General features: G+C 37.2%; 1 protein-coding gene across 1 annotated transcript in view; it reads right to left on the bottom strand.

The window, feature by feature from the left end:
* Positions 1 to 18,993, bottom strand: part of LOC135466427 (plastin-3-like) — a 39,308-nt gene extending 20,315 nt beyond the window's left edge. The window contains exon 1 of the mRNA XM_064743885.1: positions 18,714 to 18,993. Within this exon, the coding sequence (XP_064599955.1) occupies positions 18,714 to 18,794 (81 nt within the window). The 5' untranslated portion in view covers positions 18,795 to 18,993. The remainder of the gene's footprint in view (positions 1 to 18,713) is intronic.
* Positions 18,994 to 20,252: the final 1,259 nt, after the last annotated feature.

Genomic DNA, 20,252 nt, shown 5'->3' on the forward strand with positions numbered 1-20,252 from the left:
ATTTCCACACAGGTTCAAGAAGAGTAGAATAAGAGCGGACATGAGTGCCTGTTGATAATGATTGATCCGTCAAAACACCCCAGCTTAATCACATATCTACATGAACAGTTAACAAACACTTCTCCACTGCAGACATTTCAATTTACAGTAACATGCAAAGCAATTTTCACAATATCCTATCTAATTTACTGGCTGGCAAAATCTAAGGCTCAGATTTCTATCCAAATAACCCTATCTGTTCGATAATTCATCTGCATACCACATATATCATTACATGAAACCAAGAATTATGCAGTTTACCCTGTAGCCTATTTTGTTTAGGGTGCACAGACAGGCACACAGCACATTGCAGTTGCCTAAAACTGTATTTTCTGTTTGCTGCACCGGATAAAGTCTTTGGGCTAAACATTCCTCTGTATAGTTCACAATGAAGTATAATTATTTCTACACATATACAGTTTTCTTTGTAAGGATAAACAAACAAAATAATTTTTATCATATGATAATCCTCCAGACGTAATGGTGCATGTATATATGGTAGTACAATAACCAACTACATGTACATGTACCTGTTCCTCTTCAACTGGCTGATCTAAAAAGACCAGTGATATTTATATATTTACCCTGATGTATATCAAAATGAACACTGCAGATGCCAGCTCTTTTATACACATGTACTAAAATACCTAGCATCTGCATATCAACATAGTGTTACATGAAATGCAGTGCAAACATAGATGTATATGTTGAAAGGTTGCAAATTATAATGTGCATGGAAACAAAAGCAGGAGAAAAGGTGATAAATCTACATCCCTGCTTCAACAAGCTACATATGCCTGTGTGAACCTCCTGACAGTTAACTTTAATAGCTCCCTGACCAGCACAAAATGTACAAGTGTATGTGCTGTATGTCGCCCCACAATCCACCTGTCATCACTGTCAGAGCTACGCCTGAGGTAGATGCATATGTGTCATTACTGAAGTGCATTGAGCTCAAACAAATACGTGTAACTGTATCTGTTGTGAATAATTTTTATCAGAGAACCCTAACATCTGACTCCAGCTATGTCGCAACACGCCACATACATTGCAGGCGCAGCTAATTAAATGTAGAAAAACGTAAAATATTTCCACAGTTCATGTTCATCTGATATTAGCACAGTGTTTGTAAAGCAAACGTTAACTGACGATACGCATGGCCGGATAATATATTATGGGTATGAAAAAGAAACGGAAGTGAAGAATTCAGGCAACCAATAAAACACTTATATGATGTACATCTACATGCAGTCATGACCATGCAAAAACTATTTCACTGCAAGTTTGAAGCATATCTAAAAATTGTGTTGGTGGAGCAGGTACAGAAGGAATGCATAAAATGTGTAAGTTAAAAGAGTTGTGTTTATCAACTGGACAGAATGCTAATAGTTGTTTTATCAGATGGCTTTGTGAGTATAAGAGATGTGCAGATCTATCTTTGATCAGGTTCAGTCAGTATTTGTCAAGATATCATCTACAACATTAGCATTCCACTTATGTCCGTCTTACACACAGGCCAGGACAACTGGCACAGCTCATGTGGATGTACATCTACATATACTTCTACACATGTACACAGTTTAAAAACTTCTACAATTACTTCTAAATAACAGAAAAAATATTCCTTCATTGTTAGTTAACATTAATATATTTCCTGATTTTTAATAAATTACATCAGATATTAAAAATTTCAAGAATTACATACTACATATAGCATTTTCATCCAAGATTTACAGTATTTGGAAGATTTACGGTAGCCTTTGCCACAGGTAAATGACCCAAGACTTTGACCTACAAACTTAGGGATCAGGATGCTCACAACCTGAGGGCAAGAGGTGTGCAGCCCACAGCCAGTGAGAAGTCTCTGTGTCCTCTACAGTCTGGTCAGCCAGTTCAACAGGCTGAGTGATAAGGCCTGTGTTTATGGTGGTAGGGGGGGCAGCTATAATGAATCATCTTGGATGACTAACATAACAATCATCAGAATTAATCAATGTATGCCTAGCCCTTATGTACAATATTACTTGTGTAGTAAGCTTTTCTCAAACACACACACTAAACCCAATATATCCAACATGTACACCTATGTATTGTAACAAATACTGGTTAGATTCTACAGTGTGTACAATGCATGTACAATTCTGTACCTCCAGTTTTCTTGTCCACTAGTAAACACATGTATACTAAAAACTGCCCCTCATACATATGTAAACTGTACTTCTGCCATAACAGGAATACATATACACGTACCCTGTATCCAAACTAAGTATTGATCACATATTCCTGTGTGCAGTACTATATCATAGTACACTATGTACATCCATGACAGCATGCTACAGCCAGTCTTTGTGTCAAAATAGAAATATTTACTGGTATCCAGAATACAAAAAAAGAACATTCCCTAGTTCAGAACTTACAGGTTAATGTACAGTGTATGTTGTCAGGATATGAATCCATGAAATGTCATCCATGAAATGTAAAAGCGATATAAATGCATCACAACTCTGCATGTGTCATAAACATACATATATTCTTTGCACATTTAGTGCAGGATGCCATCAGATTAGGGTGTGCACATTGCCTAAGAACATGTACATATATACATTGTACATGTATGTCATTCTTACGTATCTGGTCATACAATAGAAGTACAGTATGTACAGTAGTAAAAGTGCATGTACATGAACTATCATTTCTATCTATCTAGAAGTAACTATCACATACATCTACATGTACCATGTATACATGTAAACGATCAAACAAGACTGTGCATCGAGGTGTTATATACCTGTATAGGTCCAGATAAACATGAACCTTTATATATATATATATATATATATATATATACAAACGTTAGATAAGGTACATGTAACTTTAGTAAATGCTCGAGTCCAATGTAACTAAAGCTACATGTCCTTGTATGTAAGTGGTGTGGGAAGTTGTCAACCTGTCTACAAGTGGAAGAACATGGACGGAACTGAGATAACACTCCTGCAGGGCAATTGGGTCAGGAGCCTGCTTGTCCATGCTGCTTACTATAGCTCTGAAACTCTATGCCGCTGTTAACCCAACAGTGATATCCATTCATTTGAATCCAGGTATACGGGTAGTAAATTACATGTACCTACTCCTTGTATACCTGATATAGTACCTAACTAGGTTAACCCATGATACATGTAACTCAGTGCAAAAACTGAAGATTTTTGGAGATGTACAAACACTTATCAGACATGAAGAAGCACATCACACTGGTGGGCCAAACAATAACGCTCAATGCAACCTCAGAGATAATCCAAAACTTGTATAGTACTATGGATCAACGTTTGACTTATTATTTACAGTCTGTTTTGTCTGCTGTGGCCACTGGGTTTGTGACATAGGCCTTTACCAGTTGACATGTCAAATGACCTGTCTGCATAAGTAATCCAGCCATGGAATGGGCAGCTTTGGTGCTGCTAATCTGGTATTATTTGAGGCAATTTCGGTTTCACTGCACTATCCATTCCTCAGAAAGAATATATGTGTATACAGCTTAGAAGTCATCTAATAAACATGCTGTAATTCTTCAACCTTTCGCATGTTTGCAAGGTGGTGATTTAAGCATATACCAAAGGTATTATTCTGTATGGACTGATAAAATTATACTTTTTGTCATTGCCCTGACAATGGGCAATCCAACCACTGGAGTTTTGTTTCCAAAATCAAATTTAAAATGTGCATAAATTTCACTGAAAGTTTCTCTTTCATATGCAAAAAGGTTGAGGAATGCATACACGCACGTACAATGCATGTAAGCAAAGTTCATGTAAGCTTTATGCCAACAGCCACATAACTGTATATGCGCATGTACCTTCATTCCTCAACCTTTCTGCACATTAAACAGCAACTTTCAGAGCAATTTATGCACATTCATAATTTGATTTTGGACACAAAACTACATCGTTTGGATTGGCCTATTTCAAGGCTTCACAGAAAGTATTTTATCAGTTTACATAGAATAATGCGTTATGAATATGTCTCAAGAAAACACCTCGCAAACATGCGAAAAGGATGAAGAATTACAGTACTTCAGGGAAAGATGTACATATAGATGTTTACATTATAGTCTGTGTTTTTGTTTTCATCTGTAACTCACACAAAATTAGGTTATGAAGAAACAAATTGCTATTACTCATATCCTCCAGGGATTAACTTTGCACATACATGTACTGTACATGAAACACTGGGTTACATTGAAAGATTGCGTTCTTCTGACATCATCCCTTAAGTTTTGTCAAGGATACAAATAATGGTTGAGCTCTTGAAGGATATTAACCTACATCCTAAATGATAAACTAGGACATTAAAAGAGTACTATTTTGTGCACAAATGATATACATGTAGTGCAAGTACATGTACATTTACCTGTAGTTTCTACATGTCACCAAATACTTAAATACATTAAACTGTTAACATTTGAAATTTAAACCTATAATGATTGATACAAGCAAGAATAAATACACATTCACAATAGCTGAAATGTCTTGCAAAACGATACTGTTTTCTTGCAGTAAGGTCCCTCACTAAGTGACAAGGCCATGGTTAAATGCAGATGTAAAAAAACTGACCAACTGACAGACAGACAGAAGCTAAAAGAGCTACTAGTCGCCCCTAAAAAGCAATTAGTACAACTGGATGATTGACTGATGTACATGTTCCAACAAACTTTTTAGTCCCAAATTATGAAAAACAGGACAGCTAAATATAGGGGCAGGTAAATGTAACTACCAGGCGTATCAAGTACAACCCTGGCAAACCTGATCACATGTCACCGGCACAGGATCTGATGTCAAGTCAGGGGTCAGGTGTGCATACATACACACGTACATGTAGCTTTATGTTACATTCTAGCCTCTTTAACTGACAGCTTGAATCCTCGCAAACGGTTTACCTGTACATGCAGATTTTATTTAGTTTTGATTAGTGTTCACAGATGTAGTCATGAATTGTTCACTTATACCATAGTGGGCATGTTTACGGGTGAAGAAAACCAAACTTTCTTTCGCTATATACACACAGTACCCGACAAACCTCCTGGATTAACAGATTCTGCCACTAAACAGGCTATTTGTAGAAGTACAAATGTCTGCACACACCTACATAAAAAGTGTATGTATGTATGTACAAGTATATATTCACATGACCCATTCAAAAGTTAGCACAGTAGTATATATTTTAATACATTTTAACTGTTTTGCAAAACCCTGGCCAATGTTCCACAATGTCCCAGTATTAACTAGAATTGTATTACAGACCCTTAAATCACTTATTGTGCAGAGACAATTAACTGTTTAAATGACCCATGAATCAGCGTATTATCCTATGTGCTTAATACTATGAATAGGATTCTTGAATATATTCACGTTTTTGTATACAGGCATGTAGACCAAAGGGTGAAGCAGCCTTTACCTGATTTCCACCCAAATTTATTCTCTGAGATTTTTGTCAACAATAGAGGTAGGTTTGGACACTGTGCTAAGCAAAATGACTTTAAATTGTGCCAACACCCAATTATAGCCTGAACAATGAATGTAGTTTCTTCGTCTATGGAAGTCAAACAGTTATCACTGATGAATTTACTCATGTGGTTTGTTCAGATCAGATGAACTTTATGACAAAATTATGTCAAAATCTATGAGATATATGAATTACAATTTAAGGAAGCCGAGATCATTTTGGTGATCAACTGTTTTAATCTACTCGTAGAGTCAAGAAAATATGCTTCTATGGCATACATGGATGATTCCAATACAAGAACTCTGAAGAGTAATAGTCCTTTCTTTTTATTTCCCTGAAACGCAAGACTGAAATACTCTGAAATTCATTTCATACACGGTATGATCAGCAGTTTTACGTGTGTTTCGTGCAGGCATCACACACTACCACGTGATATGAAGAGGATGTCACCATATATGGTCACAAACCTGTTAGCTACATGTTAATACAGGAAGTAAATTCACACCGGACACCTATAGCTCTGACTCGTTAGTAAATATCAAATTTGTCGCCAATCCAGGATACTTTGGACTATGAACTACCGGTACTTTAACTACCTGTGGCTTTATAAGAACCAGTACCTGGGTTTCACAATGGATCTTACATGTACCTTTTCTAAACACTGTCACTTGGCAAGACAGTGGAATGAATTGAGACATCAGATGTATGCACAGTAAGAGATTTTTTTCACAACATTTCACACTAACTTTTCCAAAAGCAGTTTTGTACAAGTGTCTTAACTTATACCCATCTGGTGAAATGTTTTTCATATAGTTACTGTTGCCATTCAAGGTTTTGTCAGGTACACGTATGAACTTACATGTATGCATGTCCCACCAGCCCAAAGTTATAACAAATGTCTATGACAATCGAGCCTATATTCATTGCTAACAGGAAGTACACACACTGTAAACACACTGTACTGTGTGTAAAGCCAAAGTTGTCAATGTTCACAATATGCACATCCACACCTATATTTACACTTGTTTGGGATCTACACAGATACTTTCATTCATTATTCCAAACTGATGAATAGGTTAATAATAGCACACATTCAAGCCAAGGAATACATCTATATGTACCCATCAGTACATACATGTATATCAAAAGTGTCTGCCTATGCGATTATTGCATATTGTACATAAACTTACATAATACAAAGGTCAGACGAGAACATGGTCCAGACTGCAGGTACTTACAGCTGTATATCAGTGTGTCAGTGAGAGGATACAGAAGTATATGGTGTCAGTAATCCTCATATTGGGAGAGGCCTTAGCCATGCTCACTATGAGGATTACTGACACCATATATTTCAATATCTTGTCATTGTGAGTAACCATGTAATAAACTTATCCTACAAAGGATTCATCAATTTCACACAGAAGACAGTAGGCGAATCTCTTCAGCGATGTGATCACTGTTTTCACAATCTCACAATCAAACAAAGGCAGATCAACCTAGTCAATAGATATATATGACATTGCCTGAAGGACACAGCAATAAACACATCCCAAACGTCACCACTGTGGTCCAATGAAAAGCAGAGTATTTCGTCTGATGTGGGATAAATGTACATGTATCAGTTAATACTTGAAGACAACTTGAGTTTTATACATGTATATTGCCATGCTAGAGAAATTCTTCAAGTCTGCTCAAAAGGTAGTGTCACAAGTTACACTTCGATCCCTGGTCCAAGTTATTGTAAAGCGGTAACTTGGCCAGGGCAAACTGGAGTTCAATTCAGGATGTAAGACATCAAGGAAGTGTTGATGTACATACATGTACATGTATATGTAGACCAACGCAACAAGACAGGTGTATCGTGAATAGCCAGAACAGAGAGCTTATCCCAGGAATACCAATACACGCAGATTTAACCTGTGTGGTGATGATATCACACTACAAAATCAAATCTGTTTCATGTGGCAATATGCAAATATGAAAAAATCACCTTTTCCTAAAACCTTTCCCGTACATGTAGCTACTAAAACATAGCAATGATTGAAAATGTTTACATGTACCTCACAGTGCTGTAGTTAACATATTTCTGGTTATGTACTATTTGATAATGGTAGTGTACCTGTAGATAATCAAATTTATGGCAATACTATGGTATATTTATCTATCGAAATATACATATTAGGTCACAAAGAGGCGTGTACCAGCACTATCATCATTCTTAACTACCTGTGAATGTGTGTATTTTTTGCTAGGCTATAGGTCAGCATAAATCTGGGGTACAGCTGAACACTCCCATTGGTACACTATAAACCTGCTGTTTAACATGCTAGACAAACCAAGAATGTCTCCCAGAAATAAATCCATTGAGTTATATCGACAGATATGTTGAACTGTTGATGTCAGAGTAGCTGTAAATCTTTCAGACTACACCAAAGAGACATGACAAGTGTAAAAAAAAAAGAGCCATGTATTTCTACTGGCAATAAGTGCCACAGTATAATAAAAGTGCATAATTTTATAATATTTTTTTTTAAACTTAACTATTGTTTTCTCATATAGGCATAAATCTTCTGGATTTAGTTAAATGATGGCATCGCACAAACATGTGGCAAAAATTGAATTAAAAATGCAATAAACACAATGAGTATTGTTTTTGTTAGAAGTGGTAGCACTTGTATGAAAATATTTTTCAGACTTCTACAAGTTTACCAAGACTACTCCATCACCATTTATCTTTCTGTAACACCTGTGTATGATCTGCATCCGACATGCAATGTCATTTGCACCTTCAGTTCTCAACGTGTCAAATATTCACATAATTATTGTAAGATGTAATTATAAATTGGCTAACAAATTAAGTAATAAATAAGCTTCAGGTCATCTGTTTTATCTGCACAGAGCAGACAAGAAATGCCTAATAAGCTTACCTACAAAAAAATGTTAACAAAAGATGCACAAACTATTTGTACTTGATATCAAAAATGAACCCTTTACATGTAATTGATCTTGTGTACAAATCTGAGCGTATGGTTATGTTAGTCTGGTTATGTTACATGCTGATGCACAGACAATGCCTGTTACAAAAAAAAAAAAAGAAAGGAAAAAAAAGAAATCAGAGGATGGGAGTGGATTTCTAGAGCAGATGTGAACCTGTTTGATTCAGACAAAAGTTACACACAGTATTTACAAAGTGATCAATGGGCTCACATTATAGATCCATCTGGCTACATGTGATTGCAGACAGCGGCTGAAGCTTTCACTCTACCAGAGTAACTCTCGCTTTTCTAACAGATGGCAAGGATGCCATGTTCTACCTGCAAACATTGCATTTTTCATCCCTTTTATTTTGGCCAGTCTTCCAAGACTTAAAGCCAAATAAACCACTTTCTTCACAATAGACAAAGGGTTCAATTTGTTACAACTAATTACAAATGAAAAAAGAAAGGGCAAAAATAACTAGCTTAGAACAAGGTGATCAGATACATTAATGTGCAAGAGAGGTTACTCCTGTAGTAACACTGCAGAATTTGGAGCACAATACTAAATTACTATCTTATGGTGAAAAATTGAGCTACAAGTATATACAATGGTGAATAAGGAATACAGACAAAAACAATCCAGGTTAACTGAAAAGGACATGGAGCACAGTGGTGATCCAAACTTTGTCCAGATTCAGGCAACACTTAAACAACAAAAAAACACTGCAAGATGGACAGAAAATCAATACATGTAGGTCATGAAGACTTACTAAGCCCTAAAATAAATGGACAGTTCCAGACTTAAGGTACAGTGAGCTTAAAAGGATCAAATCACTTTAACAACTGTACTCTTCTGTAGAGGTTAGGAAAACTTTGCTTAGTTGAATTATATTGTATATTCAGACTACCCCGCCTCTTTCAAATCTAAAACTTACAATGTAGTAATACTTCAATACATGTAGTTAATTTAACTAAATCTCGACAATGTACATGTATGAATGCACCAATGCTGCTGTGTCTCCAGTTGTACACATATGTAGGATCAAATGAAAAAGCAAAGAAAGTAAATAAAGCAGTAATTATCACAAAATGACCACCTCATCCCAGCCAATTAAACTGGAACAAAATTGTATAGGCATGTTTGGCTCATTGATAAACAATGAGCCATACGGAAGTGCAATCTGGGTGCATCACCCCAGATTCCCATGCCATTCCAAACCTACAGAACACTGAAAGCGTTCTGGTTTTGAGACTTCTTACAAAAGCATGTAGTCATGAGCGCTTGTGGCCTCTGATCTTACACAATCATTTGAACAGGCTGAACAAATTCCGAGGTTTGGTGGATAAAGGTGGACTTCAGAAAACAGCTAAATGTAAACAAACCTTGCCTCTAACATACTGCACATTTTAACACTTTTGAAGATACATTGTAAATTAGAACTGTTTTCACAGCAACTTTTTTTGTGAAATGTCACAGGCTGCTCTTCCATTTGTTTGCTTATATACTGATTTGATTAATATATTATCCTGCTTACAAAATGTTGGCCATAATGAGACGGTGATTCCTTATTTTATTGATTTGATTGCTGCTTTACACTGTTAATCAAGAATATTTCATGTACAGGACGGCAGCAAGCAATATAGGGAGAGGGAAATGAGCAGAGTCTTCACATGTACATGTATGACCAGTGCTTTTTAATGACCCCAATGTCATCATGCATGTGCTATGTATTAATACCCACAGCACTGCTTAACTGAGGAAGTCATGCCAAAACAAGTGAAACCAAAAGTATGGACTTCAATGTACACTGAAATTGCAAGAATATAAATTTAACCCATATATTTATTTAACATGACAATTAAGCACGCCATGCTGAAAACATGAAACACATCTTACAGGCATAAAGTCATAATCAGCACTTCATCCATACCAAAAATGCAATTAATTCAAAAACAATTATAGTGTTACTAAGGAAGTAACACTATAATGCCAGCTAAATTTCATTCTCATTTGACACAGGTTTCCAGGTACTATAGCAAACCTGTTGATACCACTACTAACCATAAATGTGAAGTTTCAGTTACAATGTATCTGTAAAGGAAGTTATTAAGCTACATGTACATTGATCTGAATATTTAGTACGCAGGAAAATTTGGCTTGATATCTTAAAATGAGAAAGCTGAGGAGAGAAGGGAGGGCTGGTGGGGGAAGGTGGGAGGAGGGTTGGTGCAAAGGGGTTCATTGCAGTGCAACCAGGAGCTAGCTAAAAGTGATGTGACAAATAAAAACAAGAAACACAATGGAATAGGTCTACAAAACGGCCTGCATGGCAAACAATCTGTCACACACTTGCCTCCTCACAGCAAAATGTGTACCAAATAAACAGGGTCTTGTTGCAGGCCCTAAAACCCCTTGTTTCAGTTAACCCCAAAGGTGACAACCCTGTGCATGTTATGCAAGGCTTATTAAACAGAACATTGATCACATTTTCTTGAGCAATTACAAGACAGCACACAGCTTTGTCATGAGGAATCGGCCAGCCTACAGATTACCAAGCTCCTGCGAAGCAAGCTGAACGTGACCCACAACAGAGTAATAGCTAAAATCTTCGAGGAATCAAAGATTCTATTTGAAATGCAACAAAAAGCCTATTTGAACTGCACACAAGTTCAACATTCTCCAGAGAAATTTCCTTCCCTCAGAATGTCAGAAGCATGTACCTGATTAGTGAAGTAACAACAGTGCCTCATGTACTTTCAACTATATCTTGCTGGCATTTGTTCTATGATGTCCTTGAAACAAGGCAACTCTGTTCCAGAACATTATAATACTATCTTGAACAAATGAAACTATATACATGTTTCTTTTACACACATTCAGTATAACATTACTGGTGATATGGATAAAACAAAATAACTGTGCTTGGATTTATAGGCAGAAATGTCCCTATATGCAAGATGTGCTTCTATACAAATGTTCAAAGGTCATTTATTCAGCCTCATTCATAGGCTTTCAAAAAATATGCATGTACATACTACAAGTATGTACATGCATGTATGCTTGAGGTTTAATGTTTCACACTACAAGTATTCATGTATATGTATGTATAACATTTACTATGTATAACATTTACAATGTATAAGAACACGTATCAAAATACATTGTACCTGGTCTTTTCTAAGCCTCAAGACTGGTTATAGAGGCAACATGAGAGAGAGAGAGAGGTAGAGAAAAAAAAAAAAAAGAGGAGTTCCACCTATGCCAAACTTCACTGACCCAGCTGGCTGGTTTGCATTTTTCCAAGCCCAATGTACACAACAAGCAACATCTACATGTACATGAACAAAAATTCACACCACATTGCAATTAGATCCGTGTGAAGTTGAAGAAATACAGGTATATGCATACAACATAGTGAATCAAGTAGGTTTAAATGAGTTTAATATTTCCTTAATGTATATGTTCTTCCTTCGTGTCATGACAAACAGCATAAATCCACTGGTATGCTAAACGAGTTTCATTTGACACTTTTTTTATTAGCCAATTGCTTTTATGAAACCTGGTACATTCAACCAAAATGCAGCCATTTTCCTATGAAAGCAATTTTCTGTGATCACCTATCCTTCATTCACGCATGGAGCTCAACCTTGAATTATGCTGATCGATAATTGTAATGAATTCATTATTCTACCCCGCTGATAGTTGCGGGCCGTGTGCAAATGTACAAATTAAATAGAGATGACCTTTCAAACAGCATTGAGTGTGTCATGCAACACACTGACCGGTCAATTTACCTCCCGAGTAATATGATTTCATACTGTTTATTTCTACAAATAAGAACTTGAGTTTGTTTACTTGCTAGATTTGCTTTTATGATTTATATAAAAGTGAACTATTGGAATTTTCTTTGGTGATAAAACTGTTATTTTGCACAGTTTATAGATATTGCTTTTTTGTTTTTACATTTGTGATATTTTACACCCAGATGCCATGACGTGGAAAAAGGAACATTTGCTTTACTCTGAGCTCAATGGTATGACGTTGTAACACATGTGCAGTAAACTTTTACATGCCCACACGTACGTCACGCACCAACGAGGCGCGACCTCATGCATACGCAGCTTTGAACTATATATAGGTCAACTGCAATGCCCTAAGCTTGTCGCTGATTGGTTGAAAATGCGTGACCTCTGTGAGGAAGGAAAGAGAACAGCAACATGGAATATGCCATTTTTGCCCTATTTTCTTCATTTTTTGAGGTAGAAAAGACTTTAACACTTTCGTCTTCGTGTTAATACTGTTGAACCTCGTTTCATACCTCATCACATCCCGAGAATGCACAGCATTTGAGGGATATGACTCAGTAAAACTCCCATCTGCAAGAACAACTTCAACCTTAACTCAATCCAAAAAGGCATACAAAAGAACTTGTAATTTTAGTGCAGGTAAGTTTGGGTGCCGTGAGCGTGGACCTCTATGAGATCGGCTCCATCAAGTTGGAGTGCGCAGATGTGTGGTGATTTGTTTGAGACGTATTGATGGAAGTGTTACCATGAATGTCAGAATTAAAATAGAACACTGAGTCCATCTAGATAGACTAGGTTTATTTGATGCACATTCTACACTCAGAATGGTCCATATAAAAATGCATACATCACATTTTTTCTTTACATCATTTTTATCACCAAATATATCAAGCATGATAGCATCTATTATATGTGTTCATGTACATTTTTCTATCAATGTGTGAGGAAACTGTGTATAGAAAAAAAAGTGAAGTTGTTATGCATGAATGTACAGGCAGATATACATGTGTGTAAAATATGTAAAAAATGGTACCGACATAACATCGATGACATGAAAGGTGGTTTACTCTTATATGGTCAGCACGTGAGAAGGTCTGCTAACAAGCTGCGGATGGTTGTGGGTTTTCCCTGGGCTCTGCCTGGTTTCCTCCCATCATATTAATGCTGGCCGCCGTCGTATAAGTGCAATATTCTTGAATACAGCGAAAAAAAACAATGAACTAAATAAATAAACCTCATATGGTCATGCAAGTATACTGTATTGGAATAAAAGTGCAACTGGTTGACATGTGCTCATATATTCCATTAAAATCATAAACAATGTCAAGTAAACGATACTTCTATTTTTATAATCAGAAACCAATTTGCATATGTACTTCCTGCCTTTAAACTGCCGTTTCAGATAGGCCTGAGCCAGGATGTCCTTAATGTGTTTATTTAGGTGATGACTGTCAAAGCTAGTAAATTTGACAGGTACAAGTGTACATACATATACATGTACCTCATGATTTGTACATGTATTTCTGAATTTCATGTACATGTATTCAGCAAAAGACAGGAAATTTACCATCATTATGCCACAACCAATATCTTTCAGTTTCAGGGTTACAGCTTCAGATCTGCACATGTGTGTACAGCTATTGTATGCATGTGTCAAGTCTACAGGAAATGAAAACCAGAACCTGATTTTCACCATTGCCCCCAGAACAGGCAACAGAAATCTCCACTGATATAAAGCTTAAACCAAACCTGAAAAGGCTGGATTTGAACACTCAAACTCAATCATCAAGGTCTGGGGAGATTCTGCAAAAGTCAACAACAACTGTGAACTCACTAATCTTTCAGTAATTTTACTCACTGACCGACATAAACCTCAAAGTTAAAATGGATAAGCAGTTCATCAAGTAATATGCCATGCTCAAGCTACTTGTAAGCGAACTCAGGATAGGCTGTGAGTGTCAAGCAGACAAGGATTTGCTGCATACGAACAACCACTGATAGGGTGAGCGACATAACTTACAATATATATACATGTATAAAAGTCCTGCAGCAAACACAAATCACAAACAGCATGTAGCCTTCACCTTGATCATCCATCATGCATCCACAAACATTCATACACAAATTCACTGCTACATGAATATGTTGGTCAGGACGACCCTGTCGTTGACATTTGTTAAGGTCAAGGTCAGATTTCAACTGAGGCAGACTATAATCTATTTTCCTGTGGCTCATGCAATGATACTGACCCGCTTAGAATCAGACTCTGATCCCTGTAGCCAAGTTAAGCTACTGTACACAGTCATGCATGTATACTGTTGGCTTATCTACATACATGTATAATCATACAGGCAAGTACATCCAGGTGACCAAGATGTTTGAGACTGGACGAAGTACTTTACAATCCAGATTCCTCGAGAAGACAATTTCTGAATCATTTGCTGTCCTCATCCAAAAATCATCATCAAAGATTGTGACAATCACTTTCATGACGGTTAGTGTGTGTACTTGATCGGGGAATTACATGTACCCTTAACTTTATTGAAAGTTTACATTGCTAGGAAGAGATCCACTGAGAAAAGATAAGAAAACCCAAGGACATTAGTTAAGAACTTTATACATGTATCTGGAATACAGAGGTATGTCATTCTGAGAGTGACTAATACAAGAAGCTGTGTGAATACGAGTTACCACCTTAATGATTCCAGTGTGAAAGTATCCTCAAGTTTGTCTTTATCACCGACTTTTAAGACTCAGTTAGCCGTGCTAGCCCAGTGGGTGACAAGCCCGGCATTGACAGCTCAGGGATGAAGCCTTAAACCTGGCATTTGTTTAGTTTTCCACAGGAGCCAATGGCTTGATAAGGAATCAACAATAGGATTACAGCAGATAAAATCATAAATGTGATATTGTCACACTGCAAACTGAAGCCTCTTTGTTAAATCTGTCCAGAGCTAAATTTAACTGACCGTACACGAAAAACACCTACAACAATCTAATATGCTCCAACCAGAACCCAGTTGTAATCCATTAAGTGTACTCGTTCTTTGTGTCATTTGAGTTTTGGGAGGGAAAAAATACGTCATGAACATCAATAGGCCTCCTCCCAATCTGTTGCCAAACCTCTGGTTCAACCTCTCATAGGCAAAGGGAAATGTAAGGAAGAATGAGATATCAAATAAACTATGCATGAACTGACTATTGCTCATACTATCCTAGTTTTTTAACCTACAAATGGGCGCATCTATCTCGTGGTCTTTCCAAGGTTCCCCCACTGCTGGATGCCAAATGTAAGTGATATAAGCATGCATGTAAAACACCAGTCAAATAAATTTTTTTTCTTTAGTTTTTCAATAAAGAATTTGCTCATCGTCTGAATATTGACACTGCATGGGATAAGAACGTTGTAAATATACATAATGTACATGTATGCTGAAACATAGCCAACTTTACATGATAAACATCACTACCTTCTGGTAGGTTTGGTTTTCTACTGAAGATATTCAAGACGAAATATAAGAACAGTTGACCACGATGACAAAGAACAGTTGAAATACGGAGCTCTGTTCAGTCATGTACGTGGAATAGGCTTCCCACACTGTACTACACACACAACAGAAACTGTTCACGTTCAGGAAACCCAGGTTGAGCAAAAATCCCTATAACCTAAGACTACATTTTGCAGCCCAAGCTTGGTGAAAGTTTTCTGTTTGCAATTTTAACACCCAGAGGAGCATGGAGGGATAAGTATGGAAGCAACTGTGGCTGGCCAGCAATGAGAGGTATGCGGAGGGAAGCATGCCTGTTGTAAGTTGTGTCAACAGCTACCACTCTCTGGAATCACAACAAACAGGGATCTACACTTAACAAGAGAGAAGGGAGTGAGGAGAGACAAGACCCCAAATAACTTCACACAAACCCTGCCAGACAATGGAATGTTCCAATATTCTGACTAAGCACCATACTCCTACAAGCAGCCACAGGTCAACTATAGGCACTTTGCAGCTTGTTCAAAATCTGTTGACTATTATTAGTTTAAAATGGCCTACACCATCCTGGTCTTTACAAAATAAAGCCTGTCTAGAAATATAGCCATTTCTACACCACTGTTAATTCAACCTTGACCAGTCTGTGTGCTAGTTGATATATACATATAATTTAAATCCTCTCCCATTGTAAATTAAAGGTAAATGTAGATTTGATTAACTCAAGAGTATTGCGATCAACCATTCCACATTAATTGACTTGGAACAATGCAGGGTTAATTAAATGATACAGCAACTTAAATCTCAGAAATTAAGGTTCACTACTACTACTACTTGAGTAATTCAAGACCACAGATATCCAGGCATTTGTTGATTTACTCACACCAATATGCCTGACTCGCACCAAACAGGGCAGTGAAAACATTATCTACATAACATGGGATTTTATTATACCAAACACTCCTTCATAGCCATGTGAATTCAAATCCAGCTTTGCTAATGTTCACAATCTACATATCATGTGCAGATAGTTCTGTGGTATAACATACTATAATTTCCGGATATTATCAGCCCTAGCTCTAAGAATATTCCCACTGTTCATTTCCCTAAATCTTAATTCTCATATTGTCTTTCACCAAGCCATCTGCTAATGACACTGCCTCACAGGAGTGAAATGCCCAGATGTAAGTGCTCTTGAACAAAGACATGACCATTTCAACATCAAATCATGCATGTATGATGGGTACAAAATGTATGACAGGAATAAAATGAAGATCTACTATCTTTTAGCCAATAAAAAATCTGAAAAATTTAATTTTCCTCTAATTAATTAGACACAAATGAATAAATGTTCCAATTATTGTAAGAAGACTCCATATCACATACACATATACATGCTTTTAATTCATAGGTTTATCAGTAGTTACGTAATTTCATGAAAATTTCATAAAGTATATGTACGTGTACATGAATTTCTATTCAGACCATATGCGTACATCTGCTACTGGTACTGCTGGTTTGGCAGAGATGAATCTAACCATTGTTGTTATTAGATGATAACTAAGGTGACCATCAAACTGCCAATCCATTGATAATCAATACTGGCCTATGTAGTGGGAACTTCATGCAGGCACAGACAACTCATCCTAAACACAACCTACTGACGAACCTGGTGACCTAAGCTAATTAACGGGGGTTGGGGAAAAAACACGACCCATTTCACAGCAGATTGACCTAAGGGAGTTATGACTGTTGCTACCCTGACATCACAATTATTAAGGCCCAGATTTATTTCCTTATATTGCCGTGACCTTTAACACTGGCTGTATCATATGAAGGTTTTAATTTAAAAAACTTGGAGTTTTAGTACATGTGCTATGAGCACTGATACTAAAGCAAAAGATATTAAGACGGATATATGAAAATACATCATGTCAAAGTTATAAATTATGTTTCCCTTATTCAATCAACTTTTCCCACTATTTTAACATAGCTACGATCTTGATGAAAGAGACAGATCAGTGATATTGATGATAAAATATATTTTTGTGCCCATTTTCGTTAAATATCTGATAGAGCTGTGTGTATATATGGCCATGCCAAGCCTGTATGACTGTCTTTATGTTAATCATGGTTATAATATTACCTGGGCAACATTAAGTCAATAAGCAGGAAGTTATTTTGAATTCCAGCATTCAACTGATAGGTAGGGCTCTGTACCTCAGCCATTTACTCGACCTAAGCAAGGAAATGCAACATATAGAACAAAACTGAAGGAAATTGACAGAAATTAACTGAAGCTTGAGCAAGGAAGCAAAAAATTATTCAATACCATATGACAGGTCAAGCAAATGTTAACCTGAATCAATTTCAAATGATATTTTATGTTCCGGTATGTAGCCTACAATTTACAAGACAGAAACCAAACAACATTAACATAAGTCATGTAACTAGTTTGATCATGGAACATGACATCTTGGAACTGGCTTCCTCTGCCAAGAACCAAGAACGTGATTTGTTGTTGTAAGGTGACGTTGTTGTAGCACTTTAGCCAAAGTGTTCACGGCTACTGCTGTACCGCACTGAAATTTTATCACCTGGGTAAGAAATTTCATGGCCAAAGTGTTTCTTCAGAAGCTTATTAATGCTATAACCGTAGATCTTCAGCTAATAAACAATTACATGTGAATCTAAACTACCCAGTCGGTAGATTTCTGCGGAGTTTACGGTACGCTCACAATGTAAGATCGGCCCGGCTGGGGGGTGAATGGATGGGACGTTGTTAGAGGCCGGTGTCTGCTGTCGGGGACATCTAGCTGTGGATTCAGGACGAGCCGACGAAAAATGGAGGACGAAATTGAAAACAGAACAGTCCCATAAAATTCTCTCTCTGAAAATGTCCACTTACCGAGGCGAAGGCAGCAGCCAACTCTTGGATATCATCTTGTTGGATCATAAGGGTTTGACGTTTTTGATCGAAGTCCGCCATCTTGAAGCGTTAATGGAAGATCCAAATGGAAATCGCTGGGTGGGTCGAAGTCACGTGATCTAAACTTAAAGGAACCAGTTTTAGCCCCTGAAGCTGTAAATGTCGAGATTTTCAATTGGCTAATAATTCGATCCGCTTGCCATATATGGGCATAAACTACCTGACGAGACGTACGGCGATCTTACACATCTGAAGTAACTTTACTATGTGGCAGACAGACTGCTGAGCGAGGGCTTTTATTAGGGGCTCCGTGGCTCATGCAGTCACCGCTCACAGCCCGGTGCTCACAAGCGACGATCTGCTGGCGGATATCTATTTTTGTGTGACTAAATATTTACGTATGAATGCCTGCATGGCTGTTTTATTATCAAGCTACCACAAGAGCAAAGACAATTATTCTGATAATTCATCTATTATCTCGGTTCAGACGAATTACATTTTTTGTTTTTTAACAAAATACCAGATAGCCTATATTTAATTACCTTTTGACTCAGAAAAAAAGGAACGTTATACCTACGTTACATCGTAATGTAGGCCTACATAGATATCGTGGACTTACTGAACGATAGGCAGCAGATCTATGGCTAAAACAAGAAAAATAAATTTCGTTTGACATGAAGACAGTGATGGGGTTCGACAGGAGCTTTGTTATTTAGTGAATATAGGCCTTAATTAACGCCATTCTAAGCTTAATACATGTAACAACAACCATCAAACTAGGCCTGTAATGGTACGAGATCTAAGCCTATAAGCAAACTTATAAAAACGTGAATAAAAACCGCTGTAGGGCGAAAAGGCAATCACCGAAAAAAGGATTGTCGGATGAACCCATTTGCCCAGCAACGTAAGCTCCCATGCACAAATCAAGAGCATGACGTGAAGACGGGCTCTTGTGGCTAAGGACTTCGCCAGAAATCTATGTCGTTTAGTATAAACCTTATGGTCAATAATTGCGTTACCATTTTTCATAAGAACGTCCAGCACAATTAAAGCACCAAAGAACTATAAGAAAATATATGAAGTAAGGGACAGTTTTCAATGATACAGAAAAGACTCAAGGAATGCTATATCTGCGCGTCAGTTTAATCAGTAGGCCTATTAGAATCGTGTATCAATTAGGCCTATCAGGCCTCTAGTCCCGGCTTTTCACACTAATGAAACAGAGTACAAAAGATTCTGGATAATTATCAAACAAGGTGTTTGATGCAATACCGGTATCGCTGACACATTTCAGTGTTTGTAGTATAATGTTAAAACTGAAACAAGCCTTAATGTCGTAAATGCCACGTGACAGGGAACCGCTATGGTCTATGTACAAGTGTACAAGTGTAAGATTTAGGCTTACTATCTGCAGAGTATGATGGCTGATAAGGGCCACACTGCCCTCAGAAATACCAAGGGGCGAAGCGGCGATGTGAAGAGGCGAAGTTGCGCGTTTCATCGCCCTTGGTATTGCTG

The sequence above is a fragment of the Liolophura sinensis genome, chromosome 6 (assembly GCF_032854445.1).
Source record: "Liolophura sinensis isolate JHLJ2023 chromosome 6, CUHK_Ljap_v2, whole genome shotgun sequence".
Lineage (NCBI taxonomy): Eukaryota > Metazoa > Mollusca > Polyplacophora > Chitonida > Chitonidae > Liolophura > Liolophura sinensis.